The sequence below is a fragment of the Tripterygium wilfordii genome, chromosome 15 (assembly GCF_013401445.1).
Source record: "Tripterygium wilfordii isolate XIE 37 chromosome 15, ASM1340144v1, whole genome shotgun sequence".
Lineage (NCBI taxonomy): Eukaryota > Viridiplantae > Streptophyta > Magnoliopsida > Celastrales > Celastraceae > Tripterygium > Tripterygium wilfordii.
In genome coordinates, this window is record NC_052246.1 from 4499373 (window position 1) to 4516063 (window position 16691).

The 16691-nt window shown below is 32.4% G+C and overlaps 1 protein-coding gene across 3 annotated transcripts; it reads left to right on the forward strand.

Moving 5' to 3' along the window:
- Window positions 1-5908: 5908 nt before the first annotated feature.
- LOC120017036 lies at window positions 5909-7031 on the forward strand. Of its 3 annotated transcripts, none has more exons than XR_005472075.1 (4): window positions 5910-6091; window positions 6200-6255; window positions 6412-6641; window positions 6674-7031. XR_005472075.1 is itself a non-coding variant. In XM_038870076.1 (3 exons), the coding sequence occupies exons 1-3, from the start codon at window positions 6010-6012 to the stop codon at window positions 6565-6567; spliced, it is 294 nt and encodes a 97-aa protein (XP_038726004.1). In that variant the 5' UTR covers window positions 5909-6009; the 3' UTR covers window positions 6568-6611. The 3 variants fall into 3 exon arrangements, 1 of the variants encoding a protein (XP_038726004.1); XR_005472074.1 differs by having other exon boundaries at window positions 6412-6637; XM_038870076.1 differs by lacking the exon at window positions 6674-7031 and having other exon boundaries at window positions 5909-6091; window positions 6412-6611.
- The last annotated feature ends 9660 nt before the right edge of the window (window positions 7032-16691 follow it).

The following is a 16691-nucleotide window of genomic DNA, read 5'->3' on the forward strand; positions in this document are numbered from 1 at the left end:
AGGCGAGACTTCGGCCGAGGACCTCCTAGTTAGTAGGGGTCTGCTTTCTTTTGAAGTAGTCTTTCTGTTTTCATACAGTATTTGTAGGATTTAGCCTCTTTGATATTTTGTACTAGTCTCTTTAACTAGTAGCAGAACTTAGCCTCTTCGGCATTTTGTACTAGTCTCTTTAACTAGCATAACTTAGCCTGTTCGGCTTTTTGTACTAGTCTCTTTAACTAGCATAACTTAGCCTGTTCGGCTTTTTGTACTAGTCTCTTTAACTAGTAGTAGGATTCAATCTCTTCGACTTTTTACACTAGTCTCTTTAACTAGTAGTACAAATTAGCCCATTCGACCAAGAGTTAAGACTCACTTAGTCTTTTATCTTTAATTAGTAAACTGAAACCTCTTTGGCAATCAAAGAAAGATTATCATGATCCTATGAAGAAAAAAAAAATAATATTATTTTATTACAAATATGTAACCCATAGGCATTGCCATAGTAGGCATTACACTTAGAATTCCCTCAGGTTAGAGATATTCCAAGTTCCATGGACATTTTTACCAGCTTCATATGAATCAGGCTTTGGAGCCTTGGATGACTCTTTTTCTCGTCCGTTTTTGTCAGGTTTTATGTTATCATTTCTCTGGACCCCTTCCTGAGGGTAGGCTAATTGATGACCCCCCTGTTTATCTTCCTTAAGCTTGACATACTGCTTTATCCTATCTTCTAATGCACTCATATTCCTTGGTGGTGCCATAGTCAAGCACTCCCATAATTTATGATCCCATGGTAGTCCCAATTGGAAAGTAGTCACGGTAGTTTTCTCATCACAATCTTCAATATCTACATAAGTATTTAAGTACCTAGATGCATAGGTTCTGAGAGATTCTTCCTTCCTCAGGTGCAAGGCAAACAGAGTATCCAAAGTTGTGGAATCTCTACTGTTCGCATGAACCTTGCCACAAAAATCTGTGCCAACTCCTTCCAAGATGAAACTGAGTTTTCTGGAAGCTGATGGAACCACTTTATTGTTGTGGTCCCCAAACTTGATGGGAACATTTTACACATAAGTCCATCTCGGTTTGTCTACAAAGTCATCTTGTGCGAGTACGCGGATATGTGCGTCACAGGATCCGTCTTTCCATCGTATATGACAAATGTTGGAGGGGAGAATTTGCTCGAAGGATCTTCCAGACGCAGAGCCTGTACAAATGGGGTAGAGGTCATCTTCTTAAGAGTTTGCTCAACCTCCTTCTGAGCACTCCATTGGGCTTTTCCAACATCTTTCTTCAAATCTACTTTATGCCTTTGGACATGACTTCGGTGCCTTGTCCTTCTTGGTGACATTGGGGATTTGTATCTTGCCCTCTGTAGGGATGGATTGCGTCTTCTTCTTTCTGGGGTTAGACCTTTCCTCCTGCGAGACCTTCTAGTACTCTCGCTTTCTCGCTCTCGAACACGTTTAGGATTAAAGTCCTCATGTTCCAGGGCAACACTTTGGATTACACTAACCAAGCGCTTACCCTTACTTCTTATGGATTGAAGCTTCTCCCTCAGGGATTTAACATGCTCTTGTCTCCGTTGGAGGTCTTCTTCTGCCAGAATGAGAGCTTCTTCCAATTCCACTTCGTACGGAACTTGCCTCCCTACGTCTTCTTCATGTTTATCCCTCCGAACCTGAACATCGTCAGGAGGTAATTCTTCCCTCCTAGATCCTTCTGGAACTTGAGATATGATGCTTTACAGAGAAACTCTTCGTTTCCCACAGACGGCGCCAATTGTCGATGCTAAATTTGCATCGAGGTACAAAATATGTATAAAGTAGAAAGATTTAAGAAAATAACAACACAGAGTATACGTGGTTCGGCAACTTGCCTATGTCCACGGAGTCTGATATTTTATTAGAGTTGAGTCTCTAGGATCCATTACAAATGTGGGAACGATATGTATTTATAAGTTTGGGGGCTTGTCAGTTGATGCAGTTATGCCAGTTCATAAGACAATTCAACCGCCTTTAGTAACCTCTTGTTGTAACTGCTCCTGCGTTATAAAAACTGCTTCCAGATAAGGTTTGTCTGGGAGCTGTCAATCTTCTGGAACTGTACATACTGAGTGTAGTTATTTGCGCCACAATCAACGTGTTGGGTATAGTTCTTTAGCTTAATTTTTCATACTAAAAAGGTGGGCGCGTCTAATCATGTCTACACATCATTAGACATTAATGGTGTTTTAAGCTTTCAATTGTAAGGAGCCAATAGGAATTAGGTTATTAGTCTCTCTTCTTTTTATGTCTGTTGTTGCATTTTAAGCCTTTGTTTTATTGATTTTTTGTCAACAAATTATTGTCTAATTTTGAACTTTTTTCTTTCGACATATTTTTCTTTATTTTAGCCAATTTTTGGATTAACCGCCTAGAAATGTTGTTAGTCTCCCCAACAACCCATTAGGGTTGTTAAAAAACATGAAAAGATTGAAAAGGAATTTACAACTTTTTAAAAATTTTAATAAAAATAAGTGGCTGAAAATAAATCCTTCTAGCTAGTTGAAAATTTTATAAATTTGAGTTCAACTCCTTAAACTTACTATATGCATATTTAATATCTTTCATAATAAATTAGTACCAGTCCCGCGACTACACAAAAATGTCTGAACTCGTTAGGAAAATGCCGAAAATCTTCCCATTTTATATAAAAGTAATTGATTACTTTTAAAATGAGATAATCTTATAATAAATTGCAAAAGAAATTAAGACATGGGAAAATTTTCTTTTTTGTTACTAAAATTAATAGATGGGAAGTGGACAAGAAAATTGATGACAAGCCTCCAACATAGCTTGTGGTCGATGTTGATAAAGATGAGTGGTAAAAGATATTTGATCTCTATTATTATTATTATTATGTGAATGTGAATATACAAACAAGCTAAGTCTACCAAAAAATGGGGCCTCTCCTAGCCACCCTTGACCATCAAGAACCCTAAAAGACAATGTAAACAAGTCATGTATATATACATACATACATATATATATGCATAAAATGACAAGTTGAAATGTCACACTCTTGTGTTATGTCCACCGCCCAAACTCAAATGTACTGTGCCACCATCTTTGGAAGGTCATGGACTTCAATTATAGCTTCTTTAGATTCCATGTTTTTCCTTCTCAATTATTAATTAACATAAAAAAGAACTTTTGAAGAATTCCATATGACGTCATTAATTATTAATTACACTTCTTAACAAAAGAAGAGAAACATGAGTTGTCATTATACAAGTGTATATATATATATAGAGAGAGAGGGAGAGAGAGAGAGAGAGAGAGAATTCTTACCTACCAATTATTGTGTTCGATATAGTTAATTAAATTAGAATTATATATAGACGGCATGTTTTAGGCAAGTTGACAAAATTAGGGATATATCAAAAATGAATAAATATTATGACCTAAAATATATTTTAAGATTAGATATATACAAGCGACCATATCAATATCAAAACTAGATGAAGCTCTTGAATAATTAAACAATTCTATAAAATTGGAAATAATAGCACATAATAGTAAGAGTGACCTAATTTTGAACCCAATTATCGTGCTTAATTAATTTAATTAATCCAAAACATTTTGTAATATATTTGTGTGCATTATCTTGTAGTGAAATATACGACACACCACCAGATCAAGCCTATGAAAGTACAGGTATCAACATGCCCCACTCAGGATGTATATATCAAGCCCACGCAGGGGCAGACTAAGCCCACACACCTCCTTGTAAATATTCGGAGGAGGTGAGACTAGAACCCATGACCTCAGTCATGAATGTGATGAAAGTGGGTCCAATTCGTTTTTAACACAAAGACACAAAATCCCGTGAATGTTTTTGTAATGAATATAATATAAAGAAAACGAAAATGACCCTATTGGAGATAATAATATAAATGAAAATGACCCAATTGGAGATAAGTGTTGGGAAAAAAAATGGAGAGTACACTCACCAACACAAATAAATAAATAAAGGGAAAATTAAGGATAAGTCCCTCACTGGAAAGTTTTGTTTCAATAAGGACACTCTTAAAAGTCTTATTCTATAAAGTTCATATAGTTTGAACTAATATTTCAAGAAGAACAAAAAATCAAAATATATGATTTTATTATCTAAAATACCCTTATCTTCATCACTACAAGAAATTAGCGATTTACCAACCGCTTTTTTCCAACCGATTATTTTGGTTGAAACTTGCAACCGAATTTGCAACCGATTTCCAACCATTTCTCATTATGTTAACATTTACCAACCGATAAAATATTGGTTGGAAAATCGGTAGGAAAAATTTACCTTCCAACCGAATTTCCAACCCATATTTCGGTTGCCAAATATAAGATTTTTTTTAAAACTTTTGAAAAATATTTCCAACCGAATATTCGGTCGGAATATGTTATTTTGTTTTTTATTTATTTATTTATAACATTCAGATTATTTTCCAACCGATAATTGTGGTTGGAAAATAAATTTAACTATTTTTATAAGTAACGTACTGAAAATTAATTTACCAACCGATTTTATCGGTTGGAAACTAATTTTTTATTTTAAATTTTTTTTTTTTTTAAAATAAATTTCCAACCGATGTAGCGGTTGGTAAATCGCTAATTTCTTGTAGTGCATCCTCAAATATGGCACATGCCTCTTGCACATGATTCATCTTGGACCTCCACCGGAAGCTTTGTCTTCGCTACCGAAAGCTTCGTCTCCGCCCCTTGTGGCTTATTCGAGAGTTCTATGACATTTTTTAGTGATTTTTCATCCGGATTTTTATTGTGTTTGAACTAGATCTACTCATACTCACCAGGAAACTCGTAGATCTTATTGTTTTTCCTTCGATCTGTCATCACATCATTATTTTCGACAGTTTCTATGGTGATTTTCATGATTTTTGGTTCTGATGTGAGATTTGCAGACTACAAGTGAAATGTTATCTGTTTCGATTAATTTGATATTTGTCATAATGTTATATGTTTTGTTAAAATGTTATCTGCCCTTAAGGAAATGTTATCTGTTTGAAATCAAAATGACAAAAACCAATAACATATCATAATAGATCCAAAATAGATATAATATCTGTGGATTCAGATTCGATTTCAGAAGAATATTGACAGATACAAAACATATATAATATTGACAGATACGAAATAGATATAATATCTGGAGATTCATATCCGATTTCAGATGGGAAAAAAAGTTCGAAAAAGCAATAAAACCTCAAAGGTGATGCACTTTGGTCTGTAGAGTTGATTGGAGGTGTTGATGGTCGTCAGCGTTGGCCGTATTGGCCTAATCTAGCTCTTTTTCAAACAGTGACTGTGATTTTATAAAAAAAATTTGACGACTCAAGTGATCTTCTATTGTTGGTGATGACTGAGCTTTGCTCGGGTTGACCTAGAGCTTTATTTTAGTAGTTCATTCGTCGAAAATGATGGTCGGACGGCCAACTTCAGATATGGTGACGCAAGGAGGAAGAAGAAGAAAGGAGGAGGAGTAAGAAGAATGAGAGAGGGTATTTTGATAAGTTGCTAGGCTTTGTCCTTTTTTCTAAAGTGTTTTTTTAGATTGTCCTTGTTGGAATACAACTTTTAAGTTCGTCCTTACGGATAAAAACCCCATAAATAAATATCAAAAATTATCTCATGTGAATCAAAAGTGTGAACACGAAATTTAATGGTTAAAATAAACCACAGCAAAAGTGGAGGACAAATATTTATTGTGGGATTCATTGTATCTATGATTGAAAAGCAAGTTCAAGCTTTTGATTCATATGAGAATTTATATATATGTATGTCTGTATTTACATGAAAATAGAAATTGACTTTTGAGGAAGGACTTGTACTACTTTAATGCAAAAAACGTTAAATTCCAATGTTTCACAAGTCTCTCTCTCTATATAAAGCAGCCGCTCTGTAGCCCCATCATCACCATCTTCACCATTTTGGTTTCACACACATATCTTTATTGTCTTTGTTGTTGTTGTACAAGATGAGAGCTTCCATTGGAGTAGTACTTTTTCTGCTTCTCATCTCTTATGCCTTCTCCTCATCTTCTGCTGTGCCTGCAACCAGTAAGTTTAATTTAGTTCCTTTTGTGTTAATTTTGATCTTTATTATTAATTATTTGGTTTTACTATTTAATTTTACTTGTCTAAATCAAATTTTGTTTGGGGTTTTAGGAGGTCTCAAGTTAATCAAGCAAAACCCATTTCCAATCCAAGATTTAGTGGCTCAGGTTCCTCTCTCATCCCTCTCCATCTCTCTCTCAAACACACATACAAACAGTGGACTTTGAATCTCAAATTTAGTTTATTTAAAATTATTTCAATAATATCTCAGTAATTATAATGTAATGGAGAATAATGGGGGTTTTCTTATAATTAATTTGCAGGGTACCATGGAATTGAGTGGTGATGATGGAGAAGTATTTGAGATTGGATCATCAGAAGAAGAATTCATTGAAGGAAGAATGGATATGGAGAGCACAGACTATCCAGGCACAGGAGCAAACAACCACCATGACCCAAAAACCCCTGGAAGAGCTTAATAATTACAATGTCCAAACATCTAGTATATATTTATATTTAATTATCTTCACAAACATATATATATATATATATATATATATATATATATATATATATATATATATGATATGTATAGGCCAATAATTTTGGGAAAAAAAAGGGTTAAGGGAGAATCTATATCTTGGTTTTGGGTTATCTTTATCTTTATTAATCACTAGTATTAATTTGCCTGGTTTTCTGTTTATTCCAAGTTATGAAGGATTAATTGCATGTTTAATTTCTTCTATATATAAATATTTATAGACTTGAGTACTAACTATTATTGATGTAGAAGTGGAGAGGCAAATGAGATGGGCATTCATTATTATATGTACAAGGAAGTTAGTGTTATGTTGTTGTGGGTACCAATACTTTAGTGTGCTTTTGTAATAATTGTAATATTACTATTGGAGTTGAAGTAATATATATCAAAGCAATCAAGTAATTAATGCTTCAAAAGGTCCTGCTGTTTTTGTTTTTTTTTTTTTTGAATAGGTACTTTTGTCTTCTTATTAGTGATGAAAACATAGTTAATGCAAGCTTCACTATTCTAATCATTGTACTTAGCTACATGTCGTAATACTGTAAGAAATAGGAATTTTTTTTTGGTATTTATTAATTATTATATACAAAAGGGTATAATGAGATTATATTTTTAAAATGATAGAAAGTTGAAAGACTTGATCAATAAATAAAATTTTTTTGTTAGGTAGGAGTTGACACAAAGCAAAATCACATATTTTAGATCTTTTTTTTTTTTTTTTCTAAGCAAGAATCACATTAAAGAAACACAAAATAGAGCCTAAGATTGCACAAACGCAAGCTGCGTAAACCAAGAACGATAACATTAAAGAAAAAATAAAACACAAATAACAACTTTGTTATAGAGAATTGATGGCCAGATCCTTCACACTGTGTAGATTATTTCAGTGTAAGTCTATAACGCTAGTAAAAAAAGAATGAAAATATCTCCGCTCTATCCAGGAAGAAACAATCCATTTGGCTAAAGCATCAGCCTAGGACTTATATCTCTTTTTTTTTTAATTATTTTAGTTTGATATTTGAATTATTCAATAGATTGATCCACTCGTGATTAGCTTATGCAATATCATTTGTATAATTGAAATTAATTTCTTAAAGTTCAAAGTAATGCCTCAGAAAAAAATACAATAACAATCACTTAAATGGAATTTTGAAGAAAATAAAAATGTTATTTGGGCTTGATGGACGCCAACAAAAATGGGGCTCACTTATTATTTAGGCTTGGGCTTTGATCATGGTCCATTAGAGCAAAAAAAAAACAGAAGTTATTTGTTATTAGACAAAAAAAGAAAGAAAATTCCTTAGTTTTAGGGTTTAGGATGTGGATATGGATGAGAACAAAATAAAATCCTCATCTTGTAACAAAGATCTTCATAACCATTTAGAATAGGGCGTGTTCCATTTGAGTGTGTCTTGAGATGGCGCTGTCCAGTGGGTTAAGGGTCTAGGATTCTTCTGAAGTTCCTTTCGAAATTTTACTCCTTTACTAGCAGTCATAAGTTCAGGACCACTGTAGGGGAGTGCTATATTGATGGCCTTGAGCCAAAGACCATACATAAGAAAGATTGGGTGCAAAACATATATAGTCCCACTCAACCAACTTGTTATCAAAGATCAACCTGTTCCTTTCAATCCACAAGGTCCAGATGATGGCTGCCAGAATCATAAACCAAACCCTCTTTTGGCGACCACCTGAAGTAAAAGATGGCCATTTTTCATAGAGTTCTGTGACCGATCTAGGAGAGCACCAGCCACCAGGCAATACGTACCCCCACCAACGAATAATATGATACCATATTGAGCTTGATCTCTTACATTGGATGAAAAGATGATCAACCATTTCATCTAAGGATCGAGTTGCAAAAAGGGCATTTACCATCCTCCAAAATACCTAACTTGAACAACCTATCCTTGGTTCCCATTAAGCACTAGCCAGATAAAGAATTCCACCTTGGGAGGAGCCCAACCATTTCACACTCATGAGCAAGCATCATTAAGAACTGGAGAATCATAAGAGACGACGGCCCTTCTGATATTAGTAAGAGTGATAGATTTATCTTATTGAAAGTTGTTTCGAAAAAAGTTGCAATCAGGGAGATTATCAGTTATGGAAAATTATCCCCTTACTGTAAGTCTTGTCTTTGTTAATAAACAATAAACGAATCGGTGCAGGATGGGTGGAAGCGATATTTTTGGTGAAAGCTTGAAGTGGCTACTGCCATGGCTTCTCTCCTGCCTTATAGTTACAAATTGGTATAATAACATGTATGGATTGAATATTCATGAAATTATATATGCATGGCAATCCCATTTTACATGCATGATTGGCCTTAATTATATTTTGTATGAGGAGCTTGTTCTGGTTGTTGATTAGAGACATAATATTATCAGCTAATTAACTTGCAGGTTCTTGAATACTTCACATTCAAGTTCACTATTTTTTAATTGACTCTAGTTTTTCTCACATCTCAAGCATGAATTCTTTATTGGCTATAAATATATGTATTATTGACAGCAAACATGTTTACAAGTCAGGCTTGAATGTTTAGGCTTGAAGCGATCGAAGTGTTATGATCTGTCGATTGTTTTAGTCTTTGTTAAGTCTGAGTCCTTGTTGATTAGAGTAGGTTTTCCGGTCATGCTTGAAGATGGATACACAACAGTAGTGTTTCAAGGGATTAATGATTAAGCACTATCAGTTAATTACGTACACTAATCATTGTCTAATTAAATTAGATTCCCAAACTATGTTTTAGGCATCGTTGAAGACCCATGTGCAAGAGCTGGAAACCTTAAACCTTAACCTTAAGTTGGATTACATATAGACTTTATGTTTCTTGCTAGTCTAGAATAACAAAATCAATATGTTTCTTCAAGAGATTACTTTGACTTGTCACAATTAGGTCCATGCATGTACTACTTATGTTGTCACCTTGAACAACCTAATCAAATGGCCATTTTCAAGGATTTGGATTGTTTTTGGAACCACAAAAACGGATCCTAAAAAGCTGATCGGTTAAAGCTAGCCTAGTCCCATAATTTTTTTTAATTACAGGGAAGGGGATGAAGAGACTCGAACATGAAACCTCTATGAGCTATCACACGCATGAGTATTGAGTATCATCTGAGCTACCCGTGATTCTCTAACATAGTCCCATAATAGACAAACCAATAAAAACAAATAAAATACTTGATCCCAAACAAGCCCTATAGCCACCTAAAGCTCGTGGTGATTACGTTCATCTTTTTCTGATCTTTTTTAATTTTTGTTATAAGGTAACGTTATTTATCTTCTCTTTCCCACGTATCTATAACTATAAGTGTGTGAAATAATTTGTTTTTATATTTCATCATGTCATCTTAATAACTTACAAAATTATTCGTACTTACAAAAAGTAACTATCATTTTTGCTCTTACATGACATGAGCAATCCTTCATTAGGGTCCCCATGATTGACCCCTTAATCATAATATATATATATATATATATATATATATATATATATATATATATATACCAAGTTTTATATGCTAATATATATCTTTAATTTTTAATTATTTTGTCGAAAAATGATCCTTTAATTTTTGTCTAATCCGTTGTATTGATGGGTTTTGGGAGTTGGGTTTTAACGCTTTAATCAATGAACAAATACATATTGGGGGTCAGGAAGATTATGCCTAGAAAAATGTGACCATGAAACTCCACCGAATCATGAATTAAGATAAGATAAAGTTAAATAATTGACTCATAATTAATGGAATTAGATGCGCCCTTAAGATATTATAATATATTATCTTTCTCCAAGCAACATGTGCCTAATTAAGGTCATATTTATCCCATCTGTCTTTGTTCGAGCCAACTGTCCCTGAGTGTGAAACACCATTTATTTTGAGTCTTAATTCTCACGTAAGTAATTTGTGTTTTTGATTTGTTATATTATTTAAATTTTGGATTTTTAAGAAATAAAAAAATCATTTAAAGAAAATAAAAAAAAAGTGACATCATATGTGATGCTTTTGCTTGGATTTTCAAAGATAAAAATCAGAGAAGATGACCCCATTTTACCATCGAAAGATATATATATATATATATATATATATATATATATATATATATATATATATATTATTTTATTTTTATCCTTTCAATTTTGTTGAATAAAACTTAGGTATGTTCTAAATCGAAAGAGATATATATATATATTTGTTTATCCTTTCAATTTTGTTGAATAAAACTTAGGTATGTTCTTTACAGATAGAGATCCATGAAGAAAACTAAGAGTTTTACCAAATTTATCAAAATCAACGATCTAGAAATTAAGGGGTCTGTTTGGTATCACTTTTGTTTTTTGTTTTAGTTTTCAAAAAATAGAAAATAAAAACAAAAAATATTGTTTGTTTGTATTTTTTTTTTTGGTTTTATGAAAACCAAAAGCAGGTTTTCAAAATTTTTGAAAACAATAAAAAAATGTTTTTAAAAGTTTTGGAAACAGAACTAGTTACACTTATTATAGATTGCACTTTCTTTAAGATTTCAGATTGCAAATTGTATAGAGATATGAAGACAATGATCAAATATACTTTAGGTAATTGTTTTATTTCTTATCTTTTTTTAGTTCTGCTGATGTTTTCAATGGTGAATTACGTTGCAATAGACACGGCAAATGGTGCAGTTATGAAAAATATAGTGGTGTGGATATATGCCATTATTATGAAAATAAAAGTATAAACAAACATATTTTTTTTTCAGTTTTATGCTTTCAGTTTTAAAGGTTTAACCAAACAAGTTTCAATTTTATGTTTTCATTTTATGTTTTATGTTTTTGTTTTTTATTTTTGTTTTCAAAATTTTTGGAAGTAATACCAAACACAACCTAAGTACCTTGTGGATTTACTCTTTTATGTTATTTTTAATTCATGCTTCAAACAATCAAGGATATGGTATTGAAGTATGACGCAAAATTGAGGTATTGGGTGTTGTAAATCCATACCCCCATATAGTGGTGTGGATATATTTCATTATTATGAAAATAAAATTATAAACACGCTTTTTTTTTTTTTTTCAGTTTTATGCTTTCAGTTTTTGTTTTCAGTTTTAAGGGTTTAACCAAACAAGTTTCAACTTTATGTTTTCATTTTATGTTTTATATTTTATGTTCTATGTTTTTGTTTTTTATTTTTGTTTTCAAAATTTTTGGAAGTGATACCAAACACAACCTAAGTACCTTGTGGATTTACTTTTTTATGTTATTTTTAATTCATGCTTTGAACAATCAAGGATATGGTATTGAAGTGTGACGCAAAATTGAGGTCTTGGGTGTTGTAAATCCATACCCCCATACACACTAACAATATTGTCCGCTTTAGGTTGTCTGATTCTCATAGATACATTAGGCCCGCACGACTTTGTTTCTCCTTAGGCCCAAGCAAGTAGGCTGGGTCCAACTCACTCAAGCCTAAGAAAAGAGCTTATTATAGTGTTAGGGGTGGGCTAGTCCTTATAAATAAGGCATTAGTCCCACATCTTACCGATGTGAGACAACACTCCCCCGCACTTGTGGGTTAGGTTATGTTAGACCCAACAACCGGCACTTGGGGGCTGTGTTATGTTAGACCCAACAAGTGGAGTAGAGGTCATGTCCAACTGGACCGAATTGCTTTAATACCATATTGTAAATCCACACCCCCATACACACCAATAATATTGTTTGCTTTGGGTTACACCAACAATATTGCCCGCTTTGGGTTGTCCAGTTCCCGTGAATATATCAGGCCCGCATGGTTTTGTTTCTCTTTAGGCCCAAGCAAGTGAGTTATGCCTAACTCACTCAAGCCTAGGAAAAGACATTGTTATAGTGTTACGGGTGTGTTTGTCTTTATAAATAAGGCATTAGTCCCACATCTTATCGATGTGGGACAACATTGGGTTCCAAATTTAATATAATAATAAAGTTTGTCATAATTAATTAAATGTAATAATCAAGTAATGGGTTTTCAAATCCTCTCTAGCATGATAATAGACTTTTTGTCAAAACAAATATTTTGGGTAACCTAATTAGCAAGCCCACAAAAAAATCAACATCAAAGAAAAATCTCATATCTAGGTTCCTCCTATAAGACTAACTAAACTCTTAAGAACAACATAGAACTGATAGAAGCATTAGGGAAACAAGAAGAAAACTTTGGCCATTATGTATGATCAAACCACAATTTTGTAAAAACTCACTATCCATTAGATTTTGCCTCGTTCCATACGATTTGGAAGGAAACGATCTTGACAATAATATAAATAATGAATAATAAATAATAGAAGACATTAAAAGACACAAAAAGATAATGTGGTTTACTCGTTTGAGATACCAAACTCAATCTGTTAAGGGGGTGACTAGTAAGGGTGGCGAAATATGTCTAGTTCGGAAGATCAAATTTGTCTAATCCGGATTAAACTAAGTTTGTATATAAGTTATATATCCGAAATATGAGTCCAAACACAAATCTTTTGTTCAGTTTAACATCGGGTCCGGGTCCGGGTCCAAACACATAAATCTTGTACGATATACTTATCCGGACCTTAACTCATATTAGATTATTGTCTGATTTACTTATCCGGATTTAAACTAATTCAGGTTTGATCAATTAAATATGTCCAAAATCTAATCCGAATTAAGGTTTAAATATGTAAATATTTTGTAAACATGTGATCTTGTTGGACCCAAAATCGACCTAGAACAAAAAATTTGCCGCCCTAAGTGACCCGTGTATGAGGTGTACAATGTCGTCACCGCTTTTGTTGCTTTGCTTAATTTGCAGTTTCGTTTTGTAAAAGTCAACAGTTTTAGTTCTCAAGCAAGACTTCCTTTAGGTGGGGTTCCACACGCTCTTCGATTAAATATTAATTAAATAATGAATTATTTATATTCCCAGAGCATTTTTTCCAAGTCCACATATATTTATTTTTTTAATAAATTAATTGATTTATCAATACATAGGATGAGTTAGTATTAACAATGTGGGTTTACATGAAAAATTAACAGGAATTAATGTTATGTGGTGTAGCTTATAAATGGATTTTATGTTAATTTTAAGATTTGCGTAGAGGTCTTGGTTAAGGTCTCAATTGATTCATGAGCGCTGTAAATATTTCATGTGATCCGAGATTTACTAATCAATTATCCGGTAGATATGAGTTGCGTCCTACTAAATTCCAATTGAGCTGAACCAATTAATGTACATTCATTCACCTCCTTTTTCATCTTATCTATAAAATTAAACAACTAATTAAAAATACAAATGAGGAAAGAAAAAAGGTCATGAGGTGGAAAGGGTAAAGAGAGTGATCGAAGGTGTAAAGTTAAATAATTAGGTCCAGCTCAGCATGAGTATATTGACACGTGGAGTTGATTCAGTTAGGACCCCCACACACTATATTAACTGTAATGTAAGTCCTCGATTAATTAATGAATTAATCAATCTAGTTGCTCAATCGAGGTTGTGTACACACTCTATACATTACAAATTGCAAAGAATAAAGTCTATAGTCCTCGTGGTCCGTGGATTAGTTTGGGTGACAGGTCTGGTATCTTGTTATGTGTCGGTTAGGCGCATGTAGGTGAGCTCGATTTTGCGTATGAATATATATTTACAAATAAATTAAAATATGTATTGAGATTTATTGTTGTCTCTGGAATTTATCATGCATTGTGGGTCGATTTTTGGATGAATTTTCCGTCACCAAAATTTTATTTAAAAAAATCGTACGTACATGGTCAATAATTTAATGGTTCGAATGAGTGCTTAAATTGAAAATAATCTGCCCAACTTAGGATTTCTAAAAGGTTACATGAATTGAGTGATTATAATCTCATAATTCAACCCCATGCAGGTTTAGATCAATTAAGTTTACGTACCTTGTAGGAATAAATTGATCATTATTAATTAATTGGTACATTGCATTGGATCTATAACGTATAATTACAACCTAACAAATTCAAATTACGATTGCTATTATTGCTTTAATTGATAATTGGATTTGTTTAATTGCTTCTATAATTATTTTTTAAAAACAAAATCAACAATATTAGAAGGGGTGTTCACATGTCGCAATTACCCCACAATGTGAGAGAGACGAAATTGTTGATTTGTATAGCAATTATTATAACGCGTTTGCTGCACAACTTTCATAGTAAAATCACAAATTGTTGTTATTCAAATTTTAATCATTATTATTAGACTTGCTAGATTGGAATTTTTGTGTTCAGTCTATCTCAAACCACCGGCGTAGCACGGTGTCATTAGGCGATTGTCCGATGTAATACAGTGCCGTGCAAAAGTATCCGGCGATGACCATTTTTTTTTGTTAGTTTTCTTGTAATCTATTTTTATAGTGGCTCGAGTGCCTGCTTAAGAGGTCAAATTCTCTTACTCTTTGGGTAATTGAATACAATCTGTTTCGTGACATTTTTTTAAAAAATGTTGGAATTTTTCAAAGCAACAAAAAGTGCACTTATTGCAACTAATTCTGACATATAATTATTCCAAATCAAGCTTGGTCCAAATTCTGGAAAAAAAATTCATTTATTATTTTTGTCTGGGTCTTTTTTTTATTTGATTACCATATATTAAAAATATATAAGTGGGTAATTACATAGGAAAGTTCAGTAGAAAGAGAAAAAAAAAAGAAAAAAGAAAGAAGATTGAACCAAAATCTGCATTATTAAGAATAACTTCACAGCCAGCTCACCATTTGAAGCTTCACTGAGCCCTTTTTTTTCTTCTCTCTTTTTTATTTATTCATCTTTTGACTTTTTGGGTTTCTATTGCTCCCTATATTCCCTCCATTTGGAATAATTTGCACAATCCCAGTGATTATTTGCTCTTTTATTTCTCAAATTGAATATACATGCATACCCAGTCTATTAGTTAGCTAAATATTCATACATATACACACACACACACATATATATATATATATAGAGAGAGAGAGAGAGGTATTCTCTTATGAGGTTTTAATTGAGGTCTTAACTTTTATGGTTCAAAATTTTTTTAAAAAAATTGGAAAAAATATGTTTGTAGTTTGATCGGTCTTATGAACTTAACGATAAAACAAAAATTAAATTCGACATGAAAAGTGTATGATAATTTTGGATTGTTAGATATAAAACAAAAAAAAAACATTTCCTATACTTTTTTGGTTATATTTGATTTTTGTTTCGAACAAAAAATATATCGTTGGGTTGATAAAATCAATCAGACTATAAATATATTTTTTTTCAAAATCTTAAAAACATAGTATGAACCCTAAAAATCAAGATCTCATTTTAAGATTTTATTTTAGAACCTCAAAGAAGAATTCGTCTATTTGTATATATTTGTTTATATATATCTAAAGAAATTTTCACATAACGGTCTAATTTAAGGTTGTAAAATAAAGGTTATGTTTAAATGGTGTAGATGAATGAGATGACAAATAGGGTTCATTATTTTGGGTCTCATATATTTCAAATTAATAGTGTAAACATAGACCTTTACATTAGATTTTTATGTGAGAATTCATATATATGTATATATATTCTATTGGCTTAGGTTCATGCTATTTTAGTTCAAAATTTGACAAATTCATAGAGCAAGCAGCTTTCTAAGAACTGTGTATTATTACCTTTTTCGGAGCTTTGAAGTAAGACTTGAAGGTTAAATAAAAAAAGAAAGTCTTATTAACAATCTAAAAGCAGGTTCTCAATAAAAGGTTTACGTTCTTTTTAACACATATAAAGTTGTTTTTTTTTATTATTCTTATTAATCTTTTTCATGTGAAATGGGCCAAATGGATCTATGAAACATGGGTCCCACCCAAAAAAAACCCTTTTAATTTAATCTTTCTTTTTCACACTCATTTTCAAACAGGTAGATATGGCTAATGACGAAGCCCCACCAACACAAACACACAAATACACGGCTAATTAAATAATAAATAAAAAAAACAAAACAAAACAATTTTAATTACAAGCCTGTTTCTTTCTCTCTCTCTAACTTTGATAGGCTTCTTCAAGAAGTGCCTTGGAGCCTA